This window comes from Ciconia boyciana, chromosome 1 (assembly GCF_034638445.1).
Source record: "Ciconia boyciana chromosome 1, ASM3463844v1, whole genome shotgun sequence".
Lineage (NCBI taxonomy): Eukaryota > Metazoa > Chordata > Aves > Ciconiiformes > Ciconiidae > Ciconia > Ciconia boyciana.
Window position 1 is genome coordinate 73,851,741 of NC_132934.1, and position 23,222 is coordinate 73,874,962.

Below are 23,222 nucleotides of genomic sequence, written 5' to 3' on the forward strand. Positions count from 1 at the left end.
TCATGTTATACCTGTTCAGCTCTATCATCTGATGCAAAGGGAGGAAGGGGCTGTGATATCTTTTCAAAATAATTAATTGTAAGGACCTCCTGTATTTGAAGAAACTTTAAATTCTGTGGGAAGAAATGGATCTTTTGCCATTGATTCCACAAGGGCAAGAAGCAATTTCAAGCTCATACATATATGGTGTTAATAAGACATCTTAAAGTAAAATAGAATATAACTTAACTAATGTAACTACTTTGGGGAAATATCCTTCCCATTTTTCTGTGGCTGCAGAAGGCCCCAGATGGATAAAATGGGAGTAAGTCTGTGTCATACAGATTAAATGCGTAGGAAACACTTGCAAGTGCTAGAGCATTGGTCTATGGTAAAGTTCCAGAAGCTCCCTCCATGCCTTATGCAGTAGAGAATAGTAATCAGGAGGGTGTTTTTTATTTCCAACTGCTGTAATAAAAGGGCTTGAGAAGTTATTGCATGGCCACCTGCAGACAGACTTAAATATGAGGCAGTTCCAATCTAGAAGGTAAACATGGATGCAGTATACTCAACCAAAGGTACACCTAGTGTGACATATACCCTTATCAGCAGGGGTTTCTGTATGTTTTTTTTCCTGAGACACTCGGGGTCTTTTTCTGAGATATTTAAGACATCCTAGGGCAACAGCTCACTGTCAGCGAATCCCAGATGGATACTACATTCATTGTAGCATCACGTCTGAGAGAAATAAAAATTGGACAAAGACCAGGAAGAGCACATGGATGGCTACAGTTATGTACCATTCAAAAAATAATTTGACAAGACATGAGAAGGTCTAGCAGACAGCAATATGATGGGCAAAATACTCACAAGTATCATTCTGTCACACTTAATGTATGAGTTATTCCCCTCTAGAGTGAATGTAACTGAAGTAACAAATCCTGATAACTTCCTTGTCCATGCTCTATGTAAACCTTAAAACATCACCATAACACAGCATTTTTTTAAAAATTGTTTTTTTCTTTTTTTATTTGTTATTATTACCACAGCACCCAGGCCATATCATAAACCAGGTTCCCAATATATTGACCATCTACACTATGCAGAATAACAAACACTCCCTGCCTGAAAGGACTAACAGCATAATTAAATAAATTTCTGAAAAGTCAGTCCCAAAGAAGCTACAAATCCTGTCTACAGTCAATGAGAGGGGCTGTGGCAGAAGCCATTGGAGAATTCCAGGATGAAATCTGGCATCACTGGAGTCAGTTGCAAAACTTGCACTATCTTCAGTGAAACCAGGACTGAAAACATACGTTGCTGTTTCATCGTCCTTTGCTCAGACAACTCAAACCTGGCATTTCATAAGTTTTCTTATTTCTACTCCTTGTTCCTTTGCACCAAACACATTTTTCCTGTAACTTCTGTTTATGAACTAATACTTTTACAATATAATTAGGATACAACTATGAGTAATTCTATTAATTTCTGTCCAAGTGTTCACTAGTTAAAGTATGAAATCTTTCACAAGGATATATCCAAATTTACACCGCAAGGTTTTTTCATGATATGTCCTGCTTTGAAATGCTATTTCAATGCTTCTGGTACTTTATCCTGCATTTCTACTGGTGCATTTAATAAGACTTGACTTTCAGATTTAAGTTTCTTCTTTAAAATAAGGAGAATTAGTGCACTTGGGATATAGGACACTCCACATAATATTGCTGGCAGGCCAAGATAGAGCCACCTGAAATAAAGGATGGGCTTCATTAAATATATCATTCATGAAGAAATAGCAAAACTATTCAGCATACATTGTTTTGTGACAATTGCCCAGCTGCTCTAAAGCTTGTGCCCTGATCCTTTTGGGTCTCACAGAAGGTGAATCAATATGAGAACGGAGAATATGTCAGTGTCAGGAAAATGACTGTTTACATCACCCAACTTCAGGCAAGTAATTTAGCCAGCGAAGTTACCCACCTGGTACCCTTATGGCTTTCTCCACAGGGGAAAGAGAGCGCCCTGAAAAGGGCAGCTCAGACCACCTGAGTAAAACTTCTGGGTATTCATGAGCTAGCATTCTTCTTCCAAATCAACCTCAACACAATATTAAAAGGAATCAGCCTGAGGCCATTAGTTCAACAAGACTTTTCTTCAAAATTCCCACAGTGCTCCTTGAAGGACTACAAAAGCATGAAGCGTAGTATGCTGGGCCAATTTCCAACTTGGGTAACTATATCCTCTCTATAAATTTCTCCTATATTTTAATTCAAGTACTTTTTCAACCATTTTCTGTTCAAAGATATTGCATAGTCAGCCATTAAACATCTGACATTTTTCCCACAAGGGCTTACTGCTTTTAATTTTTTTATCAGAAATCAGTGGTTTAAGGTCTGTTCTCATGAAGGGCCATTAGTGAACGTAATTATGGCACCAGTACATTTCTGTTCAAAGGGTGTTCCAACTTCTGTGGCAAAGGTTGCACTTGACAAATAAAGCCAATGCCAAAGAAAAGAGTTATGTCAAATCTCTAGGACAGGAGCAGTTTGTCTACTAGGAAAAGATAAGGAGTGTACAATTATATCTCTATGCATATAATAATACAGTAAGAAGGAGAAACTAAAATAAAGTACAAAATATACCTATTTGTGACAATGTCTTACATCCTACATGCTCCTTCTCCACCACAAGTCATAGCATCCCACTTCAAGCAAGTGGTATCTATCAAAGCTCCAAAATAAATGGGAGATCGAATTCCAGCTAGAAAGGATATTAGCAATGTTTTTGTGAATAGTGTATTTTTTCTGATTAGCAGATACACTACAGAACCTATGCTGTTTCTCACCTACTCCATCTGTCCTGTCCTCTTGCAGCATGAACCATGTTCTCTGTATTTCTTCTGTTCTCTCTTCTTCCTTATCCACTTACCCTCAACCAAAGATTTTCTTCCCTGTTGCCTGTTTAACAATATATACATGCTAGAATATGGACTGTAATTCCTATTCAAAACTCAACATTTTCTCTCATCAGTGAGAGTGAGTGTTGTGTTCGATAAACATATAACAAGAGCAACAGAATGTAAAATGGCTTTCAGATGAACAGCAGATGTAGTCAGCCTATTACCCAGTATAAATAAATGCAGACTGAAAGCTGTTCTAATTTGTCATGCTGCCTAGCTCTGCAAAAAAACCCCAATTCTTCCTGATCAAAGGCACTCCATAGAAGTACACTCCTGTGCCATGTCCATAGCCCTGATGTGATCCTTACCTAACTCTAGATCAGACCTAACTGTGCTTCTGAAGTGTTAGAGCTTTTCTTACCAAATACTCTTGAAGCTAGTCCATGGATATCCACCCCAAATGACTTTTCTTCAGGCTTTAGAGACGTGTATGATAATTACACATCGTACACCAATTAGTAGAGGTGACATTAATAAGAAATGTTTACCTCTGTTTTTTTCAAATCAAACTCTTCATCACATTAGGCCCAAACCATTCTAATTAGAGCACTAGTTGAAAGAGTTCATTATCCTTGATGCAAATTAGCATATCGTCTTTGAGATCACTGGTGCAAGTTTTACATCAGCTGAACTTTCTGGGCCAATTCAAAGATGGAAAGTAGATTATTAAATTCTGCACAGAAAATCAGGAGATGCTTAGCAGAAAATGTATGATTATTCAGAAATGCTTTGTAGTGTGGAATCTCTCATTTGTAGAAGCATTTGACCTTAGTATGTATATGTACACATGTACACATGAATATATATATATATAAATAGAGAGAATTTGTATAGAGACATCACTAACAGCAAAGCAAAATGCAAACATACCAATTAAAAAGATGGCATCTGATGCAGATTTTCCAAACTGCTGTTCCAAATATTTGGGCATGAAGGATATCATGGCCATTGAAGGCACTGAACTGTAATACAGTTATGCATATAAATAACGTATAAACTGGGTTGTGAAACAGAGCCTTGAAGAATGGGGTGAAATCTGGAATGAAATAATGTAACGAGTTACTGTGATGCTTTATGAAATGAATCACCCATTGCTCAGTGTGGCTGAAGGGGGAAGAGAGAAACAGAAATGGTCCTTAACTGGATCAGGCTAATTCTTGTGCTTTGCCAGATGCCACAGGCCAAAGATTACTTGCTTAGCCCAGGCTACCCCAACATGTCTCTTCTACACACAGATAATTGCGCACACACACATGCACACTAATGCATGCTTCTGCTTATAAAAAATCACAGTAATAATCTTATTGTAAAAGTTTCCTGAAACTTTTTAGCTGTATAGTAACTGAACTTTCCACCTACAGATTTGCAGCAGCAGCTACTCCCCCACCATTCCTACTCCTTTTTCTCTCATCCCATGCCCTCAGAGCATTCACCAAAACCCCCTTCCTGCACCTGGCATGCAAAGGGAGTACAAGGGGGAAGGGATGCAAACGTACTAGATAGATAGCTGTGACAACCTGCCCCCTGAGACCTGATCACTGATTTTGGTTATTGTTACTATCAGTGATGGGGCAGAAGAGGCCTGAAGAGGGAGGTGACCACAATTATTCCCACCGTACTCTCAAAGTCTGGATCTGCCAGTCTTCAGCCAAATAAACATCTGAGAAACTAATTAACACAGGTCTTTTCTCTGTGTAATGCCTATTAAGTCAGGATCTGAACCATTAAAACAACCAACAATTCCTCTTTGTCTAACTTTCTCTATTAATTAATGTGCTGAGCTATTGTCAAGAAACTCTGCAGAAAAACATAAGCATCTGTAAAACAATGACCATGCTTCATTGAAAGAGGGCACTACTTAGGAATGATATACATCTTTCAGAGGTAGGCAAGTATCTTACTAGAAGAGGATCTGTATGCAAGTCTTGCAAAAACAAGTCAAATATCCAAAACACTATAAATAGGCTGTATTATTTATATATGCTATGCAGTTTATAATCAGAGCTTTCTGAGGAAGAGAATAATTTTAACTATAAATACTTCAATTTTCAACTTGAAATCCTTGGGGATATTAAAAAGCTGTCTGAACACATCCTGGTCAACTGGCTCTAAGTGGCCCTGCTTGAGCAGGGGGTTGGACCAGGTGACCTCCAGAGGTCGCTTCCAACCTCAACCATCCTATAAAATGAAAAGATTCTTAATTCAGGATATTCAGGGACAGTGGACATTCACACCAACACAAGGAGTGAATGATGAAAATATAAGCTCTGAAGAGACTCTGGAGTACCAGGAGCCACAGTCTGAGCTAGGAACCTTTCCTCACCAGAGCAGTACTTTATTCATGGATTCATTGAAGGCTACATGACAGCAGAGAAAGATGCTGTTTATCAAAATGAAGTTGCAATATCAGCCAAGATCTGAATACTCACTCTGAGTATGGTGATTTTGCAGGACTCAGCTTGAAACAACACAAAGGGGTAGCTGGCACTTGGCACTTACTTTCTGAAAAGGAAAATCCTGTCAAGGGTCCCTGAGCTGGGCATACAGAATCATGAGCCTACTCTGAAGATCATAGCCTTTGATGTATTTTATTCACTTATGTTTCCAACTAGCACAAAAAAATTGAAGGAAAAAAATAGCTTCCTACAGATATATAGATCTGAAAGACCACAGATGTGAATGTTGCCAACGGTAACATGAATAAATGTAAGTCAAATAGATCCTTGTCCAACAGCCATTAAATGTTTATGAGACACTTAAGCACCTGTTAATTCCCTTTTATGGCTTTAAGTTGGACTCAAGAAATGCACAAGAGTTGTGCTGGTTTTCTCCTTTTCTGCACAGTGAATGTGGGGTACAAGTAACTAATATCTGCAACTGGTCCACAGCTCACTGAGGTGTAATATTCTTAACCAGATTTCAGTGCATTAATCCTCTACCAGGAAGAGAAGCTCCAGTTCTACATACACCTGAAATGCAGGAGGGGGACAGGAGTGAATTGAGATCCTGGATCTATGAAATTAGCTTTCTTCCTCTGCAAGGAGCCATTCTAAATCCCTGCGCAAATCCTTTGTACTACAGAGAGATGAAAAACAGAGTATGCATTTCATACCTTGGACCCATCTTTACTTACAAAAACACACAGACAGAGCTCACACCTTAAAGGACTAAATTAAGAAGGAAATAAAATACAATATAACTTGCCTTTAGCAATGTCATACATGGTCTGTTTGGCTTAATTTTTATCACTTCCTTGCAATAGTACTACACTTTTTTTACTCGTCTCCTTAGGTGTCTCCTTCCTTCACAAGTGACTTGGGCAAAAACCAAAAAGGTATTCCTGTGAGAAGATTCAGTGATGCACAAATCAAAATGCCCAGCCACCACGCTCCAACCCAGTGGGCATCAGTAGCTGTTATAGTTATGTCCTCTATAAAAAACAAACAAACCAAACCACACATCTTACATTAGTTCAGAAACATTCTTTGCTGTCATTGTGTGCTTTCCTAGTCATCTCTGACATGTGATATATTCAAAGCATTTTAAAGATTCTTGAAATGAGGCTGATGAAAGAGAATAGTCTCCAGTTTTCTTTTCTAATGTTGCTCATTTTTTCGCAAATTTCAGTGTTTTGTATTAAATCAATTCTAGCTCTTTCCTGTTAAGCCAGATGGCACAACTATTCATCAAATAATTTATATGCAGATTCATTTGTGTATATGTGAATGCAGGCCTTTTATTGAATTTAATATTATACACCAGTTTTCCATTCTAAAAGAAACATCAGCAAACTCAGAAAAAATGAAGACACCTCATATTAGCAAAGAAATATCTTTTAGTGTAGATAAATACACCACCATGCCTACTGATTTATATGTAAGATTTTATATATTCATCCATTACCTGCATCTACTGATCCCAGATCAAGAAACAGTTCTGCACATAATGATGCCAACAAGAAACCAAGGAAGGGGCTGATTACAGTTGCTGTATGTAGACATCCTGAAGTATAAGAAGGAGAAAACATACTAAATTAGAACCCGGACGTAATTATTTTCTTGGAGTTGTTATATATGTTTAGGATAGCTCTACTGAATAGACATTTGCACCTAAAAATGGCCTCATTTCAACAAGTTCATCTCTAGTTAAATTACAAGTTCTACAGTATCATTATCTTGATAAGGCAGTAATGTCTTTCTTCTCTCTTCCTTTATTGGAATGAAGGGAGTCAAAATAACTCTCTCTTTTGCTTTTGTTTATGTGTGTGTGTGTTTGGGGGAGGGGAGTTATCACAATAGGGTAGATTTACCCAGGTAGAAAGGTGAATTCTCTGCTTTGGCAAAATCCTCCAAATATGAAATGCCTAAAGGCATGATGGGAGTTTCACCCATTCCTCGTACTATGCTTCCAACCATCACAAATATCCACAGCAAGGACCGAGGCTCTTTTTCACATTCTGTGAATAAAATAAGAAGACAGTATTAATGTTTTAATTCCAACTACTAATTAAAATCTAGAGATGAAGACAAAGAATTGACTACAGCTTAAACTTTGATGGGTAGGTCTGTCCTGTAAAACAGGGAAATAAGTAGTCACGATACTTGAAAGACTCCAGAACTGGAAGAAGCTGTTGCACTTGCTGGAGTAGAGTTTAAATCCCATCCCTCTCTATGCCATACCTTGTCCAGCCACCTCTCAGTGCAACCACTGCATAACCTAGGCCCTTCCCTTTACTCATTTCCCTCAACAAAACTGCCATTTTCATGTCAGTGGAGAGAAGACAGTGCCTGAACATCACTGATGAAGGGCTGAAAAATCATGCCTGACGAACCTGATCACCTTCTACAACAAAGTAATACTTTCTGTTGACATGGGGAGGGCAGTGGGTGTTGTCTACTTGGACTTCAGCAAAGTATTTGCCACTGTTTCCCGTAGCCTCCTCCTAGACAAACTGGCAAGATACAGACTGGCAGACTGGAGGGACAGTCTGTGAGATGGGTGGGAAATTGATTCATAGGCCAGACTCAGAGGGTCGTGATCAATGGCTTTTACTCAGGCTGTCAGCATGTCACAAGTGGGGTTCCCCCACGGACCAATACTGGTCCCCACGCTAGTCAACATCTCCATAAATGATCTGGATGATGGGACTGAAAGCACTCTCACCAAGTTCGTTGATGACACCAAACTGAGTGGTGAGGTGGACACATCAGGAGGGAAAGCTATCTTACAGAGAGACCTGGACAGCCTGGAAGAGTGGGCTCACAAGAACAGTATGACCACCTTTCTGAAATTCAGGAGTCTTTTGCAATGATTCAGGTAATTGTTGCATAAAGCCCATACATTGTCATTTGATTATAAGAACATTGTCTGAAACAAACCAGAAGACTTCCTGATTTCACAGTGACGTGCCACCATTTGCTTCCAAGAAAGCCATGCCAGTGCAGAAGATGTGGTGGTGTTCTACCTTTGCATGGAATGAGACTTCTGAGCTTTCCAGCTTCTTTGCCTTGATTCAGACTGCTAGCTTCTGGTTTACTAATGTTCATAAGCCCCCAGAAGAGCACATGGAGAGTTAATTCATCTGTGTCTAAATCATTGGCTGTTTGCTGGTAACTTCAACTAGCACTCACTCAACTTCAACAGTCCTCACCACCTGGAAACTCAGGCTTAGACCTTTATCTCAAAGCTCTGTTCTAGCACTACAGATTTTTGCCTTGCACACCTCCCTGTGACTTCCCTATCCAGAAATTTCATCTGTCCTGATGCTATGTGTTTGAGTATTCAATTTCAGATTTGGGACATCTTGAGGATAATGCAAATTCTGATTTGGCAAATAACATACAAATTCTACCATAACTGGCACCTGTCACCAAATGTTACAGAAAGGTTTTCTACCTCCATCATACCTCTGCAACTCAGAAGGTCAGTGTTTCCCTGAGCAGGCACTCACTGGAACATAGCCTGCAATCTGCCCATCTGGGCACTGCTCTGAGGAAATTTCTGACTCACTGTGACCTTTATACAACTCTTGATCAAAATCAAGATCCATAACAATATATCTGGCCAGCCTGCTGAATTTATCTGGGGATCTAGCTCTCATTTATTCACATCTGTCCTCCTACATAACTCAACAGAAGAATACGGTGCTGCAGCACAATCCTGTTTGTCCCACATCAGGACAGCTATATCAGGAACTATTATGACCTTTAGTACTTTCTTTCTCTCCCTGACCTTGGATTTCTTCATCCCATATAGTCTGCTTCAGATTCCACTGTTCTCTATGGCCCTCTTTGTCATGCTGAGACTTCAGCACCAATTTGTTAACAAATAAAAACCGGCTTTGTTAGCAGCAACTGATGACTTTCTAAATGAAAGCATTACTGTTCAGAGATCAAGCCTGGATCTCCTGTATCAATGTCAGATTACTGTCAGCAAACATGGGTGAAGCAATCCACACACAGATGTGGTCAAATTCAAACCAGTTTTTGCATCACACAGGAGATGGACTCATACATATGAAGGTCAGTTTTGCTTGTCCATAAACTAATAGAGAAACAATCACCTTACCTAAGTATAGTCATAGGCTTGAGGACCTATGGGTTCTACTGTGTACATTGAATGGCTGTATAATTTAGAAGAAAATGCTTTACGTATCTGTACCTTAATTTGTGCATTTATAAAATGAAGAAAAACAGTGAAATCTTAAATCTTCAAATGAAAGATTAACACCAAGTGCTATTAAGTATGCACTTTTCTCAACTTTTCATTGTGAAGATGGAAAAATTAATGCCTTCAGTGACATGCAGTCTCCAAAAGCTTGGAAGCCACATCTGTTACTAAATGGAGACACAGAAAACTACAGTACAACACTATGGTTTGATGTCACTGTGTACATACAATATTACAGCAGTGTGATTCAGCTTTAGCACACATTGATGGAACACCATCACAAAATATAACAATTAACTGTGGGATTCATCTCACCTAACTTTTGCCATCCACCAATCATCTAAGTTTCCAGCCTCACATCCAGGAGGTAATCTGACCCACCCTAAAGTAAAGAGCATGAATGTCCTTACAGCAAGGGACACACTCTGCAAGAGCTCTGTAATCTCCTTTGACCAACTATCAAGGGAGCCTAAAGAGATGGTTCAGACTAAATGCTTCCCTTTGAGGTAGCTAAAGACTTAGGAGATTAATCCCATCCTCAGTGTGAGGATTTTGTGTGTGATCATTTAATAGTTGCCTCTGAGCCTTTTGACTTCATAGTAGTTACTTTATATGCACATTGCTAGTGCACATAGATGTTTCAGTCTCCCAGATAAGTTTCGGCCTAGTTTAAACTATTTTCTCTCTTTTCTAAAAGGAACTGGGATCTACTTTTTTGCTCTGTCTCTATTTCTCATTTTTTTATTTCTTGTGTGGTACAATGAAAAAGCATCCTGATGCCTTTTACCCATTGTCCAAATACATTTCCCACCTCCTCACAGTATCATGGTATTTCAAGTCAAAAAGAGGAACATTTCTGAGAACAACCTGGTGTTATATTTCCCCAAAGGGGACTGACAGGGATGTTAACCGAGCTGTTCAGATACTGTGAAAACTGCATGAAAAAAAGCTACAGCTCTGGAGTCACAGACTAAAGAAATAAGAAGGCTAGGAAATTTCCTGACCTCTGTTTTTTATGCCTGATCAAAAGCAGGACCGTGAAATAATTGCTAATAAAAATAAAATCTTATTTACTTAAACATTATGAAAACTGAGGAAAAAGTATTAGTAGGCATAGGAAAAGTCATACCTGTTGATGGTTCCTCTGTAGGTAAAGAGAACAAGCTTTGATTAACAAGGCACAGAGGCATGAGTGAAAAATTCTCCCGTGGTGAAATACTGCTTTCAATATGATACCTGTTTGAATCAAAGGAAAGCATGTATAGGTTAAGAAGAAATACATCAGAACCGCCTCATAAAAGTACTTCAGTAATGAAACTACCTACAAGAAGAGTGTGTAGCTGTAGGAAGAAGGAAACCCACATCAAAACTTAACTGAGCCTCAGTAACAAATCAGGATAGGAACAAAAGAACTGTAGCAGGGAATCAACCCAGTGTTTTATCCGGACTGTTATCTAGCCTCTACCATAATCTTGTAACAGATGCTTCAGGAGTTGATAAAACACCCTAATGAAATCCCTCGTATCATCTCTCCTACTCTTCTTACATTCTAATCCAATTTACACCCTAAGCAGAGGGTGCCACCAAGGCTGTCAGAGTCATACCACATTGGATGTAACAAGATCAGAGGATCTTCTTTTCTCAAAAGATATCTCACTGATTAAAATATAGACAAGCCTAAATTATTATTTTGTTAAGCCAAGCAAAAATAGTGAAAAAGTGGTTAAAGAATCATTATGGTCTGTAAAGACCTTGCCAACACAGCAATCAGGTATGATCTGTCATCCAGGCTCCAGACCAAAGACATCTTTAAAAATCATCTTGTATTGTCCATCCAAGCAGATAAGAGCTAGTAGTGTAATGTGACAGTATCACAGGCCACTGTTTCTTCAGAGAGTCAACACAAGAGGTAGCACAAGGATGAAGGCAAGGCAAGGCAAGGGCAAGTGAAGGTGCCCAGCAGAGGGGTGACTCTCCTCAGGAAGCAATGACTGACTTTTGAAGCCATCTCAGAAGCAAAACAAAACAAGCTGCTCTACAGTTACCATATTGTACCCATGCTCAGCAATGTCTCTCTCAGTAAGCAATACTATTTCAGCGGGAGAAGTTACGGATTAAGGCAAGTAAGAACCACGGAAGCTGCTGTGAGCTAAGCAAATACTCACCTTCCAAATAGGAAATGAGGAAGTGATATCAAAAGGCATCCAAATGACAGAATTGTGCAGCCCAAAGCAATTACTCTGGGTCTGTGAAGCTTTGCTCCAAAGTAACTCACAAATGCTATCAGCAGCAAGTTGCCTGCAAAAAGAACCTGGTCCTTATTTGCAAACCAAGGCATCCTTATATGTTCTGAAGCGCAACAGAAATTTGACTATAACTTGTTAGCTCAACATCTGTTACTTCCTGTCTTGTAAAAACTGTAACTAGACAGGGAACTGCCTAAATGATGCAGTAATTCCCTCCTATCTGTGATCTTTTTCTGGGAGAGTTACACCACGTGGAAAGAACATGAGAATAGAAGGCAGAATGGAAAAAAGTCTGTGGTGAAAGAGATTTTTGGCTGCACCTATGTAAAGAAGAAATTTCCCACTACTTTACATAGAGACCAGGCCCAGGGGCTGCAGAATAATAGCTGTTTTAGGAAGTTATTCTCCTAGGATACTCTATTTTGCAATGTGTGGGAAAATACAGAAGTCTATATCAAAGTGGTTTTGTACTGAAAATAATAAACACAAGATAACATACAGAGAAAAAAGGAATAATAAATTAATATTAATTTCAGCAATAGTTTAAGAGGAATACAAAAATACAGATTTTTGTACCTAGTACCATTTAGAAATACAAATGTGCTAAAAATCTTCATGCTCTTCTCCTCCACTTTCACTTCAGAATCAGTTGATTTTCTATACTCTTCATTTATTGCTATGCAACTAAGAAAAGAATCGAGCTTCATGTTATGAATCAGGTCCCATAAAAATAACAATTTAGTAATCTTACACCTACTAATTTTGCGATCTTTTTGTCAAAAGAACAAAACCATGTCTTTGCACGATGAGCATCGTGCTCTGAAAGAAGATAACATATTTTTATGTATGATTGCTAGACAGACTGTGTTGAACCAGTGGCTTCAATGACACTTAAAGATGCACACTTGCATGGTCCTAATAAGTTCCTTATGTCTGCCACACACACTGACTCTTAATCATTTCAAATATTAATATGTTTATTCACAGTTATTTTACATCCTTGGAGATAAGAATGCCACAACTTGTTATAGAAAAGTGCAAATGAGAGGATAATTTATTTAAACTAATAAGCCTTTTACATACTACTTCATTAATCTTGGCCATTTCATATTTCTTAAAGTCTCCTCCTTATCAAAAGCAAGAATATATTCTGGGTATTCTTTCTCTATCATAACTTTGAGCAGCCCCATCAGACTGCTTTGCAGGCAGCAGCATGGTGTTGCCAACAGTTTCTTCTTGTTTCACATGCAGATATAGAAGACCAGGAAAAGCGTAGGAAGGAGCCTTGTCTTCCCTCCCCACCAGTGTATATAAGCCTGTGCAGACCATTTCCTCAGTTGAGCCATGCATAATAAAGATCCACGTTGTGACTTTAACGATATAAAACACATCCTCTAAGGATCTCTATTTAGACGGGTTTGAAGCTATCAAGCCTTTTGTTTCATTTTTGTGGCAATTACAAGACTAAGCCTGTCACTGGGCAATAAAACTCACTGATAGGCAAGGTAAGGGTCACTAACAGTAGAACTGGAAACTTTCTTTACAGTTTTACAGGTATGAAATCTTGAAATATTATTGAGTTTGAGTAAGGAGACAATCCACTCCAACCAACTTTGAGGTCACTGATTAAAAGAACTGTAAAATGCTAAATATGACCTTATATTCAAACAAAATTTATAAAATCTTTCTGGTTTGTTAGTTGATTCAATACAAAGCTCATAAAGTAGCTGTATTTTGTTAGTTGCTCTGTCATATCTTAAGATACTGCAGAAATTAGCTGAAGCATCTTTTAATCCTGAACTTCCTCATTTAAGTTGTCCTGTTAGTTTCCAGGACAGTAAATAGGTAAGTACCAGCTGAAACAGTGGGATAGATTTGGTCACTATTGTCACATACAGCAATCAACAGATTGCTGTGGACATGAGAGTCACTAATAAATGCTCAGCCAACATACTCTATTTTCAAAGAATAAGAAATATTAAAATGAGTGATTACCAATTTCAAAGCTTCCATTAATGATCCCTGCTTCCATTAATGATCCCTGCTAAAGAAGCTGGAATATTAAATTGTTTCTCTATCTGTGTGTACATGCTGTTCATGTAAGCACCAGACATCGTTTTACCAACAAATGCAAGTGATAGCGCCAGCAGAAATACCTAGGAAGGAAAGAGGAGAATGCATAACGAATTCAAAGTTATATGTTTAGGAATATTCCATGGTTATTTTCCCCACTGAAGATGTGCTTCCAGATAAAGCAAGTGAACAGTCCTGATCCACTGATAGGTGTGTAAATACAAGTTCAAATCCCATCATCTATCCTTGTTCACAGAGTTATGGCTTCACTAAACCAAAAAAAATAAAGAAAGACTTTGTTCTTCACCTGCTCCCATTGACCAAGACTGCCTTCAGAAACCTTAAGCCCCATTTCCCCAGCCAAGACCGGTGCAGCACAGCCTCTCCCACCGTGTGTCTGCTGCAAGATTGCCATCTGCAGGACTGCATAACGTCTGCAGCCAGACCAGGGTGCAAAGGCCTTTGCACCCTTTGGTCATCTGAATGATAAATTACTTGCAGAACTAAGATCGTTTTCTTTGATTGAATTACTTAATCAAGTATCTGCTCTCCCCCCTCAGCAAAGGTCATGAGCCCAGAGCAAGTCATTTCCAACAGTAGTAGTAAATAGTGTGTCCTTTTTACAAGAATGTAGTAGCAAGTGACAGTAAAAAAATAAATATTAATATATGCAGTAGTATTCAAAACCTTTTAACTTTAGGGTTCTTGATAAACAATATTTATGAAATAAAATCAATAGTATTTTTAAATACATCTGCTGCAAATGCTAAATAGCATAATATATTTGGTCTTTGAAACAGTATTAAAACCAAGCTATTTTACAACCTTTTATAGAGCTTCTTGACAACTTGAATAGTCTAGGGTACATCAACAGCCAGTTTTAACTGCCATGTGGCAATCAGTAAGGCTCATTTCATAGGTTTAAGAAGGAATGGTAAATATGTCAGACTAGGGGGATTACACAAACTCAGAGGTGGAGCTTCAGTCAACCATACCTCCAACACCTCACAGAGTGTAAAGATCAGGGGCATACAAAGCAACACATGATTGCTTACAAACTTGCTTGACCTTGGTTAAGGCATTAAGGATAAGGAAAGAAACAGAACTTATTCATTCGTTTAGTCTAGATTGTAACTACTACCAAACCCCTATAAGTGCAAGCAATTACAGTTGTGTGTTCATAAAAAATTGCTAAAATATTTCTGTACCTTCAGCTTGGAAATGCAGCAGAATTTGTCCCCTGCACGTGGCTTCTCAGCTTCTTTCATGTTGCCTTTTTTAATTGATCCCAGTGTCTGTTTCTGAGTCTGTCCAATGATCCTATTACAGTGTTGAAAAAGGCAAAAGAAAAAAAGGAACATTATTGTCCCATGTTTGCAAAAAATCAGATTCCTTCTAATATATTTGATATTTGAGCGTCTTCCTTAAATAAATGCAAACTGGGTTCTAACAAAACTGGATTCCAACAAAAGCACAAGCCTATAAACTTTCTTCTAATCAAGAAAATTTGACATGTGAATGTCAACAATGTAACAGCTAGCTATTTGTCATCAAATACTGAATGCTGTCAGCAGCATACAACCAGTAAGCAAAGAACAGAGAAAAGAGACATTCTGAGGGCAAGCTAGTTTGTCTGTAATACAGCTTTTCAGTCTTCTTCACAAGCATTTGGTACTGACCACTGTGGGAGACAGGACTATGAAGACCAATACGTTTCATTGACGTATACCTGTCTCCGTGGTCTTTATTTACTATGCCTGTCCTTCCTAGCTGTAAAAAGGACATTTAGTTCTGCTCTGCATGTTCTGTTGAGGCCTCCTCTCTTCCACTGGCATCAATGTAAATTGGTTAATTTAAACAGAAACTGCATTGGAGACTAATATCTTGGCATTAAAATTAGAAGGAGAAAAAATAAAACCAAAACCACCAGATCAACTTAAGTTCTAAACGGAAACAAACGAGACTCCATTCTGCTTCCCCTCCAAAGATTTGCAAAAACATCCCTCTCTATTTCTCTGCCTACTTTTAGACATTTCCATCTCGAGTTGATGGTTAGAGCTGCTGGTAGCGCTAAGCCACCTGCTTTCTTACACATCTTACGTATTTCCCAAAAATGTGTTCAAAGAAGGAGCAATGTATTCCAGGATCTTGGAATATACTTACCTGTAAAAGCCCCTACACACCTGAGGGTTCGCACGATGAGTTAAACAGGGAGAACACCTGTTTAAAGAAGATGTCTCTCTAAGGATTGCCACAAAGGCTTCATTAAATCAAGGTATTCAATACAGTTCCCCCTGCCTGATGGGGTAAGGTGAAGAAAACCAAGGCAAGTCAGAGCTCTACCTTACAGTCAGGATGGATATAGTTAATTTCCTCTTTTTCATCTCAGATACACTTTCTAAGTGTGAACTTGTGGCACCTGCTCTTATCTATGTTTTCTACTTCATGGTGCCATGGCTGGGAAGGAAGTTTTCCTTGACAAGCCCACCAAGAGGATTGAATTGCCTTTCACATTCTTCAGCCCAACACCCCCCCAGTCAATCTGTTCAAACACTAATTTCTACAGCAATGTTAATCCTCTCAAAAGTGTTTCTTTAACTTGATTCCTAGCAAATTCATGGGCATTAACTCCTTTTACAGCTACCTCTTTATTTTCAGTCTCTAAAAGCGTTATGCATTATTATAGCATTCCTGGCAATACTTACTTTACAATTAATTGTCAGTGGTCAGCAATTCAGACAATTAACTATGACATATCAATAGTTTGCATTTCTTCTTTGTTAAAGATGCTTACACAAACTGTGTTCAATCACCAGTACTAAACTGCTCTCATACAGCTTTGCACTTTCTTTGCAATTTGGCATAAAAGTTTATATCCTAGGGAAACGTTTATGCCTTATCTTAATACTGCTTTTTTCAGACTGTAGCCCACCTGTGATGCCAAAAGGTGAGCAACAGAACAAAGATGGCAGTCCGCTATGTCTGTCCTCTTCTGCTCCTAGTAGTTGGCAATGGGATTCTGTCTCTTACTATAACAGTCCCTGCATTTCACTAACATACACAGGGAACACCATCTGGCTAATTACAGGTTTTCTTTTCTGGTGCTAAAAGAAACCAGCCAGCAACCTCTGCCTAAGTTTCTCTTGGTGCATCAGAAACATCACACTGCCCCTCATACAATTACAGATGACAAAATGGCAATGTTTGCCTTTACTTATTATTACCTTCCCTCAAAGCATAAATTATGGTAGAAAAAATGCATTTCATTTAATAATAATAATAAGATTATTAAGATTATTAATTGAATAACAAAATAGACAGAATTATTATTTCCAGCTATGTTCCAGAGGTTGCCTTCCCCAGCTTTAAAATATTTTTGTGGTCACACTTGGTCAAATGGAACTGAAGCCATCACAGACTAACAGCCTAAATTATCAGAGAGATGTAGGTGCGTAACTCACCCAGCTCAGGTGCATTTACACCACACTTTAAATCCAGGTTAGAAATCATACTACCATTTCTGTACCTAAAGATGAACCAATAGTGTTCCCACTCCCTTCTCCCATCTCCCTGCTCTCCATTGTGCATTTCTGTTGCTTTACCTTTCTTCCACTCTTGAGCTCTCTGGGCTCTTCTGCAAACCTTTTTAACTCATTAAACAGGCAGAAATTTAATGCAGTAAAAAGCTGCTTTCCAGGTAGTGAACTGATTTGGCCTGCAGAATGGTTCAACAAGTGTCAGACCCACATAAGCAAAAGAGCAGGAAAGTGGAGCCAAGAACATGAGAAGAGAGGAGAAAGTCAGGGTGAAAGCAGAGTAGGAAAGGATGGAGAGTGACACCTGCCCATCGGAGCACCTCAAATATTTGTGGAACTACGGTCTCAAGCCCTAACCTAAGCTGCCCAGGCCAGCCCTGAACACAGCTGTCCTCCTAGGATCAGCACAGCTGTAAGGAAATTATCTCCTTCAGTGAATATCAATCAGTATCTCTTTAGTCAACAGCAACAGGAGAGGCATGCTACTAGGATATTCATGTTGTGACTAAGTTTTGTAACAAACCACTTGAGGAATTTGCGCAGGCCAGGTGAAACTATATATTTATGCAAAAGTTTACCCTCAGGTTCTGATTGACCTACCAGCTATCATGTAAACACCTACACTTGAATCCTACTCATAAGCCTCCAATGCCCACTGAAATTTCAGGGAAGAGGTCAGTAAAATCCCTCCTTACAGGATCTTATTCCTTCCACTTCTGCACTGAGTTTGGAACATACTTATGGAAGGCTAAGAAGTTAGTTAGCAGCAACATCACAACTGCCTCTTCCAGCCATCTCCACTACTGGACTAAATTTCCACAGGCAACCAGAAAGACAGACAAGTAATCAGAAGACTTGTTTCTAGAAGACAACCCCTTTACATAGTGCACAAAGAACTAAAGCACACAGTGTGGACAGTTTTAGTACAGGCTATAGCTAGAAAGCAGACGCATGAAGTACAGCTGATGTAACTTGGGCTGAACGAGGTTGGCTTAGAAACAAAGCAGATACATCCTGTGTGGATCAAAGCAGGCGTATTCAGTGTGGTTGACTACAGCAGGCAGGCTAGCATTAAGAGACATAAGTGTGGACCTATTTGTCCTACACAAACCCATAAATCATTTTATAGTTTAAAACCACATTTCACCTTAGCTAACCAAGAAAAAAGAGAACAAAAGCACACAAATATCTGGATTTAAATGTCTAGGTAGCAATGTTCTGCAAGTTGCCTTGCCTGAGTCCCAAGGGGACATCCTTTTTTCAATGTAAAATGCATCTTCTGTTTGGCTCAGCTTAGTCATATGGATAAACTGATAAGTCCTTGTTTTGTTTACAAAAAGGATTAAAAATCACATGAGGTAACCAAGCAGAGGGCAATTATAGCATCAGAATTTTTAAGTAATTTATTTTTCCAGTTGCAAAAAGCATTTTAAAATCTTGTTTTACTAGGCACAGTTCAAACTGTTACTCAAATGCAATTACATGAATGTTAGACTGAGACAAAGGAAAATATTCTCATGGCAAAACAATTAGGTACTTGAATTTTTGAAAAGGTTTTCAGAAGAAATGACTGATTTTGTATGCTTAAGCCTTGACCTTTATTCTAAATTGTGGAAAATTAACCCAAGTACACTTACTGCAGAATTCGTGGTTTTGCCAAATGGTTTCAGCTGTGCATTTTAGAGTACTCGCTCAGATGTGAAAGACACAGACTGAGTTCTTCATTAGAAAAAAATTAAGCCCATCTCTTTCTCTTCCCCACAAAAAAGGTCAAGAGCTACAGCAGTGCCAGATCCCTGAGGATGAAGTGCTGACACTCCTGCCCACTGAAGATGTCTGGAGAGCGCTCACAAGCAAGAAAGGAACTTCAAGAGTGTACACAACTGTGTAGATTTACAGGTTTGGCCGTGTCCTAGCAAAGGGTGACACAAGGTCAGACTGGAAGAGGGGAATAAATTTGTGTTTCTCACATCTTGAGGGGGTGTTTAAGCCCTGAGTTAGTGGATGGAAAGCAGCACAGGCATAATCACTGGCCTCTTCTTGCTGTCTTGGAATAATTTGGAAGAAAGCGTAGCCCTTCCCAGTTGGTATAAATCACTCAGAGGCTCAGCTGTAGGGCAGAACTGGGTCTGAACCAAAAGCGGCGAAAATTACCTCAGTCCCTGAAGCACAGAGGCATAATATCACTCTCCCCAGCATCCCCTCAGCTGGTCTTCAGTGTTTCTTCTCAGTGTAACAGCCTTTCTGGATCTATTTTCAAAGTATCCAAGTTTAACTACCTACTATATAACTGGGGTGCTGTTAATTCTAGAAGGGAGCAATGATCCTGATAATTAGGCACTGCAACATTCACTAGGAGCACCCTTTTCTTTGGGACTTCTGTTGAATGATGATGGTTCACCATGCAAAAGTAAAAGATAAAAAAGCTGCCTATAGTCACATAGCCACTGTGGTTGTCCTACAGGCTGGGGTGCTGTTAGTTACTGATTACTGACATTACAAAATCAGAGTAGTTTGACCAAGCGTAAATAGTTCTAGCTAATGTGACAAGAAGAGATTATGTGACTTTAATCAAATCGGATAGACATCAGATCTAAGAATCAGTAGATACACCTTCAAGTACTGGTGCTGAAGCAGGTTTCATCTGTGACCTTAAGTCTCTTGATGACACTTGTGTTTGTCTCCCTCACAGGAATAACTACTAATGTACATGAAAAGCCTAAATACAAGGTCTAAAGAGTGTGGTGAAGGTGGGACTGGGATTAGTGAAAGCCTGACTTTGAGCATAGCCTCCAGGGCAGTGTTTCTCAGCCTTCTCAGGAAGCATCCAGCCTTCCTGAAAAATCTCCCTGGACTATCACATACCCTGTGTGGTTAAGCTGCTGGAAGTGGGAAATAACAGACTGGCAAGGTACTTGGCATTTTTGTTACACAGTATATTTTTGTCTCACAAACTTAAGAGTCTGCTGCTGTACTGAAAAACATTTTGTAGACGCCTTGCTGATGCATTACAGACCACTGGTTGCTGAGGATCCTGGCATGCTCAGCGCTGCACCAGAGCATGAGGTCTTACCTTTCCCTGTTATTTCTTATAATAAAAGTTCACAATTGTAAATTTCCGAGAGCATATCTTCTCAGTTCTCACACACTAGAAAATTTCTCAAGTAAAAATCTATTAACATGCTTCCAATATGTGAAAAGCTTCATTCTCCCTCAGAAAATATACTTTTCATAAGAGCTATAGCGCTGCTTTCTGTTCTTGTTTCATGAGGGTCTCCAAATCACACCTGATGGCTGTCTCTACGGGGATTTTGCTCATATAGTTTAAGTAGAAATAGAAATTCTGTTTCCACCTTTGATTTCCTTTAACTAAAATCTGAGGTAAAGTGTTATTTCCCACTAAGATATTTTGAGAGTTTTCTTGCATTTTATATTTTCTCCACTTATCCATTGCCACTTTGGGAAAATTAAAAAATCTTCTCACAAAACAAGAAGAAAATACAAAGACAGTGGTCCGAATTCTGCCACACACTGTTTTGTGTTCACAGAAGACAGTACAATGAAAAAGCAATAGTGAACAGAGGTAGAAAAAGGCTGGGTATAAAGATGCCTCAACTCCATGTGGCCATCCTTGCTGCCCTTAAAAAACAGCTAAAGGTGATGAGGGAAGAGGACGCTGTCTACCAAAACAGCAGTTGTTCAACAGTGTATGTCAACAGCTCTGTAGTATTCATTCAGGTGTAAAGTGACTTCTCTTCTGTACCCATACCATGTCCAACAGCCCTCTGTGTACAACTGAGCCTTGTTCTATGTAGGAGAGAAGCCTCGGTGTCATTAGAGCATTACCCTTGCTTTTGTATTAAAAATATCTTAACTTCAGTATTCCAATTGTAATAGTTCTGGAAATCTGACTGCAAGCACCTGATCAAGAGACTTGGCTAGAATGCATAGGGCATTTGATATATTATATTTATTTTAATTCATTAGAAACTAGAACTGTAGATCTCAGTGTAGTTGTTTTTTTACCATGTGTTTAGCTATTACAAGGGCTTACCAGTCCTTTCTTCCTTCTCACCCTATCCATTTTTTTTAATATTTTATCTCATAACTATTTGTAGAATATATTCTACATATATTTTATATTTTAATCCATGCCTGTTTGTGGGGAGGAGACACCATGATTTTGACTAGAGAGATCCCTATTTTCAAATCTCCTTACCCATCATAATTATTTAAAAGTGAGCTTCTGAGATGCATGCAAGTGTTTTCAGTACCTACAGGAAATAAGCAAACCAGTGAAATAAAAGCAATTGTCTGCGGTTTTGATTAATTATTAAATAAATAACCATTAAATAAACTTTGATGAGACAGAAAGTCATAGGCATATCACATACAGGACTGTAATTCTACAATCTCAGTAGGATTATTTTGTTCAATAATAATTTCTGCTCAGGGTGAGTAAGGTTGAAGATTCAGACCCAGCAAAGGAATTACAAAAAATGGAAAGCAAAAATTCCAGTCAAATAAATATCTCCTTATAGCAGGCACTTATCAATTTGCTTTAAATACTTCTCTCCATATCAGAGAAAAATAACCCAGGTGGCAGTTTAAGTGATTTATAGTTTGTGCCTACTATCATATGATTTCCTAGCTCCACTTTAGAGAACTTCATTTTTAAAATTTCCCCTAGAATTCATCATCAATAATGTGCATTTTAGAAACTGAAGACAAATAAGTGCCCTCTTTCCTCTTAAAAAGAAAAATAATAAAGAGAAAGAAGAAGGAGAAAAAAAACATATTATCTTTTCAAAAGTTGAAGTACCTCTTCAGGATGATGGCTTCAATTACCGCATGCATTGGCTTATCTCATCTGACTTTTGAGGTTTAAACTCCTGTTTACAAAGATTCACATTGCCCGTTATAAAAGATTTACTCTTACACATGCCACTCAGTTTTGGTCAATTCATATTAGCATATTTGCAAAGTGCCTTAAAGTAGGAACCTATATGCTGAACACTCACAGGAGTCAAAAGAATTTCACTCACTGATGTACCTAAGTATGAACTGAGTTTATCTTTAAAAGCAAAATGAAGAAATAGATGTTTCAAGGGCATATTCCTTTGGACACATACATGCACACACAGACACACACACAAACAGGAGTTTTCCCAAGGATTGTCTACATTCAAACCTCTCTGGTGTTCTATTTTTCTGCAGTACTTCCTTTCTCATGGTGCTATTGGAATTATAGCAATCTTTGTTTCATGAAGAAAGGGTCTTAGAGACTTCTTCTTACAAATGAACAAAGGCTAGTATCCATACCTTTGGCTCCACAGTCTTGGAGGAAGGAAAAATGCCTTTTACAGGGACAATGAAAGAAATCATTCCTATGAAAATAGTGTTTTCCCAGAAAAAAATTAGACTGAAAATATATTTATTTTCAATTTTAGCTGCCTGAGAGTGCTGGAGAGCTTTTATATTTTTTCAGGCTTTTTGGGAGCTGAAGGATGTTGGGGAAACATTTTTAGGGTAAATGTGTGTTCTCAATCTTAAAGTAGGTAATTGTAGCCTACTTGCATGGTCTGTGTGCATAAAAAGTGCCTGAAGGAACACACCCATAAGGCCCATACTTGGGCACTTTAGTGACTTCTGTGAATTTTCAGTGTTTGAATGTGCTTAGGTGCCACTGGGAAGCATTTACGGTGCAGACCTTGACCTTTATAACCTGCTTTTGTTTCAGCACACAGCCTTCAGCAGTGG

At 38.7% G+C, this 23,222-nt stretch overlaps 1 protein-coding gene across 1 annotated transcript; it reads right to left on the reverse strand.

Annotated features, from left to right (window-relative positions):
• Positions 1–1,566: 1,566 nt before the first annotated feature.
• On the reverse strand, positions 1,567–15,194 carry LOC140659871 (solute carrier organic anion transporter family member 1A2-like). Its single transcript, XM_072880480.1, is given in 13 exon segments — positions 1,567–1,726; positions 2,622–2,739; positions 3,300–3,369; positions 3,786–3,881; positions 3,883–3,974; positions 6,143–6,231; positions 6,233–6,368; positions 6,842–6,940; positions 7,248–7,394; positions 10,737–10,843; positions 11,773–11,910; positions 13,873–14,009; positions 15,135–15,194. Coding segments are annotated over 13 exon segments (1,449 nt in total).
• Positions 15,195–23,222: the final 8,028 nt, after the last annotated feature.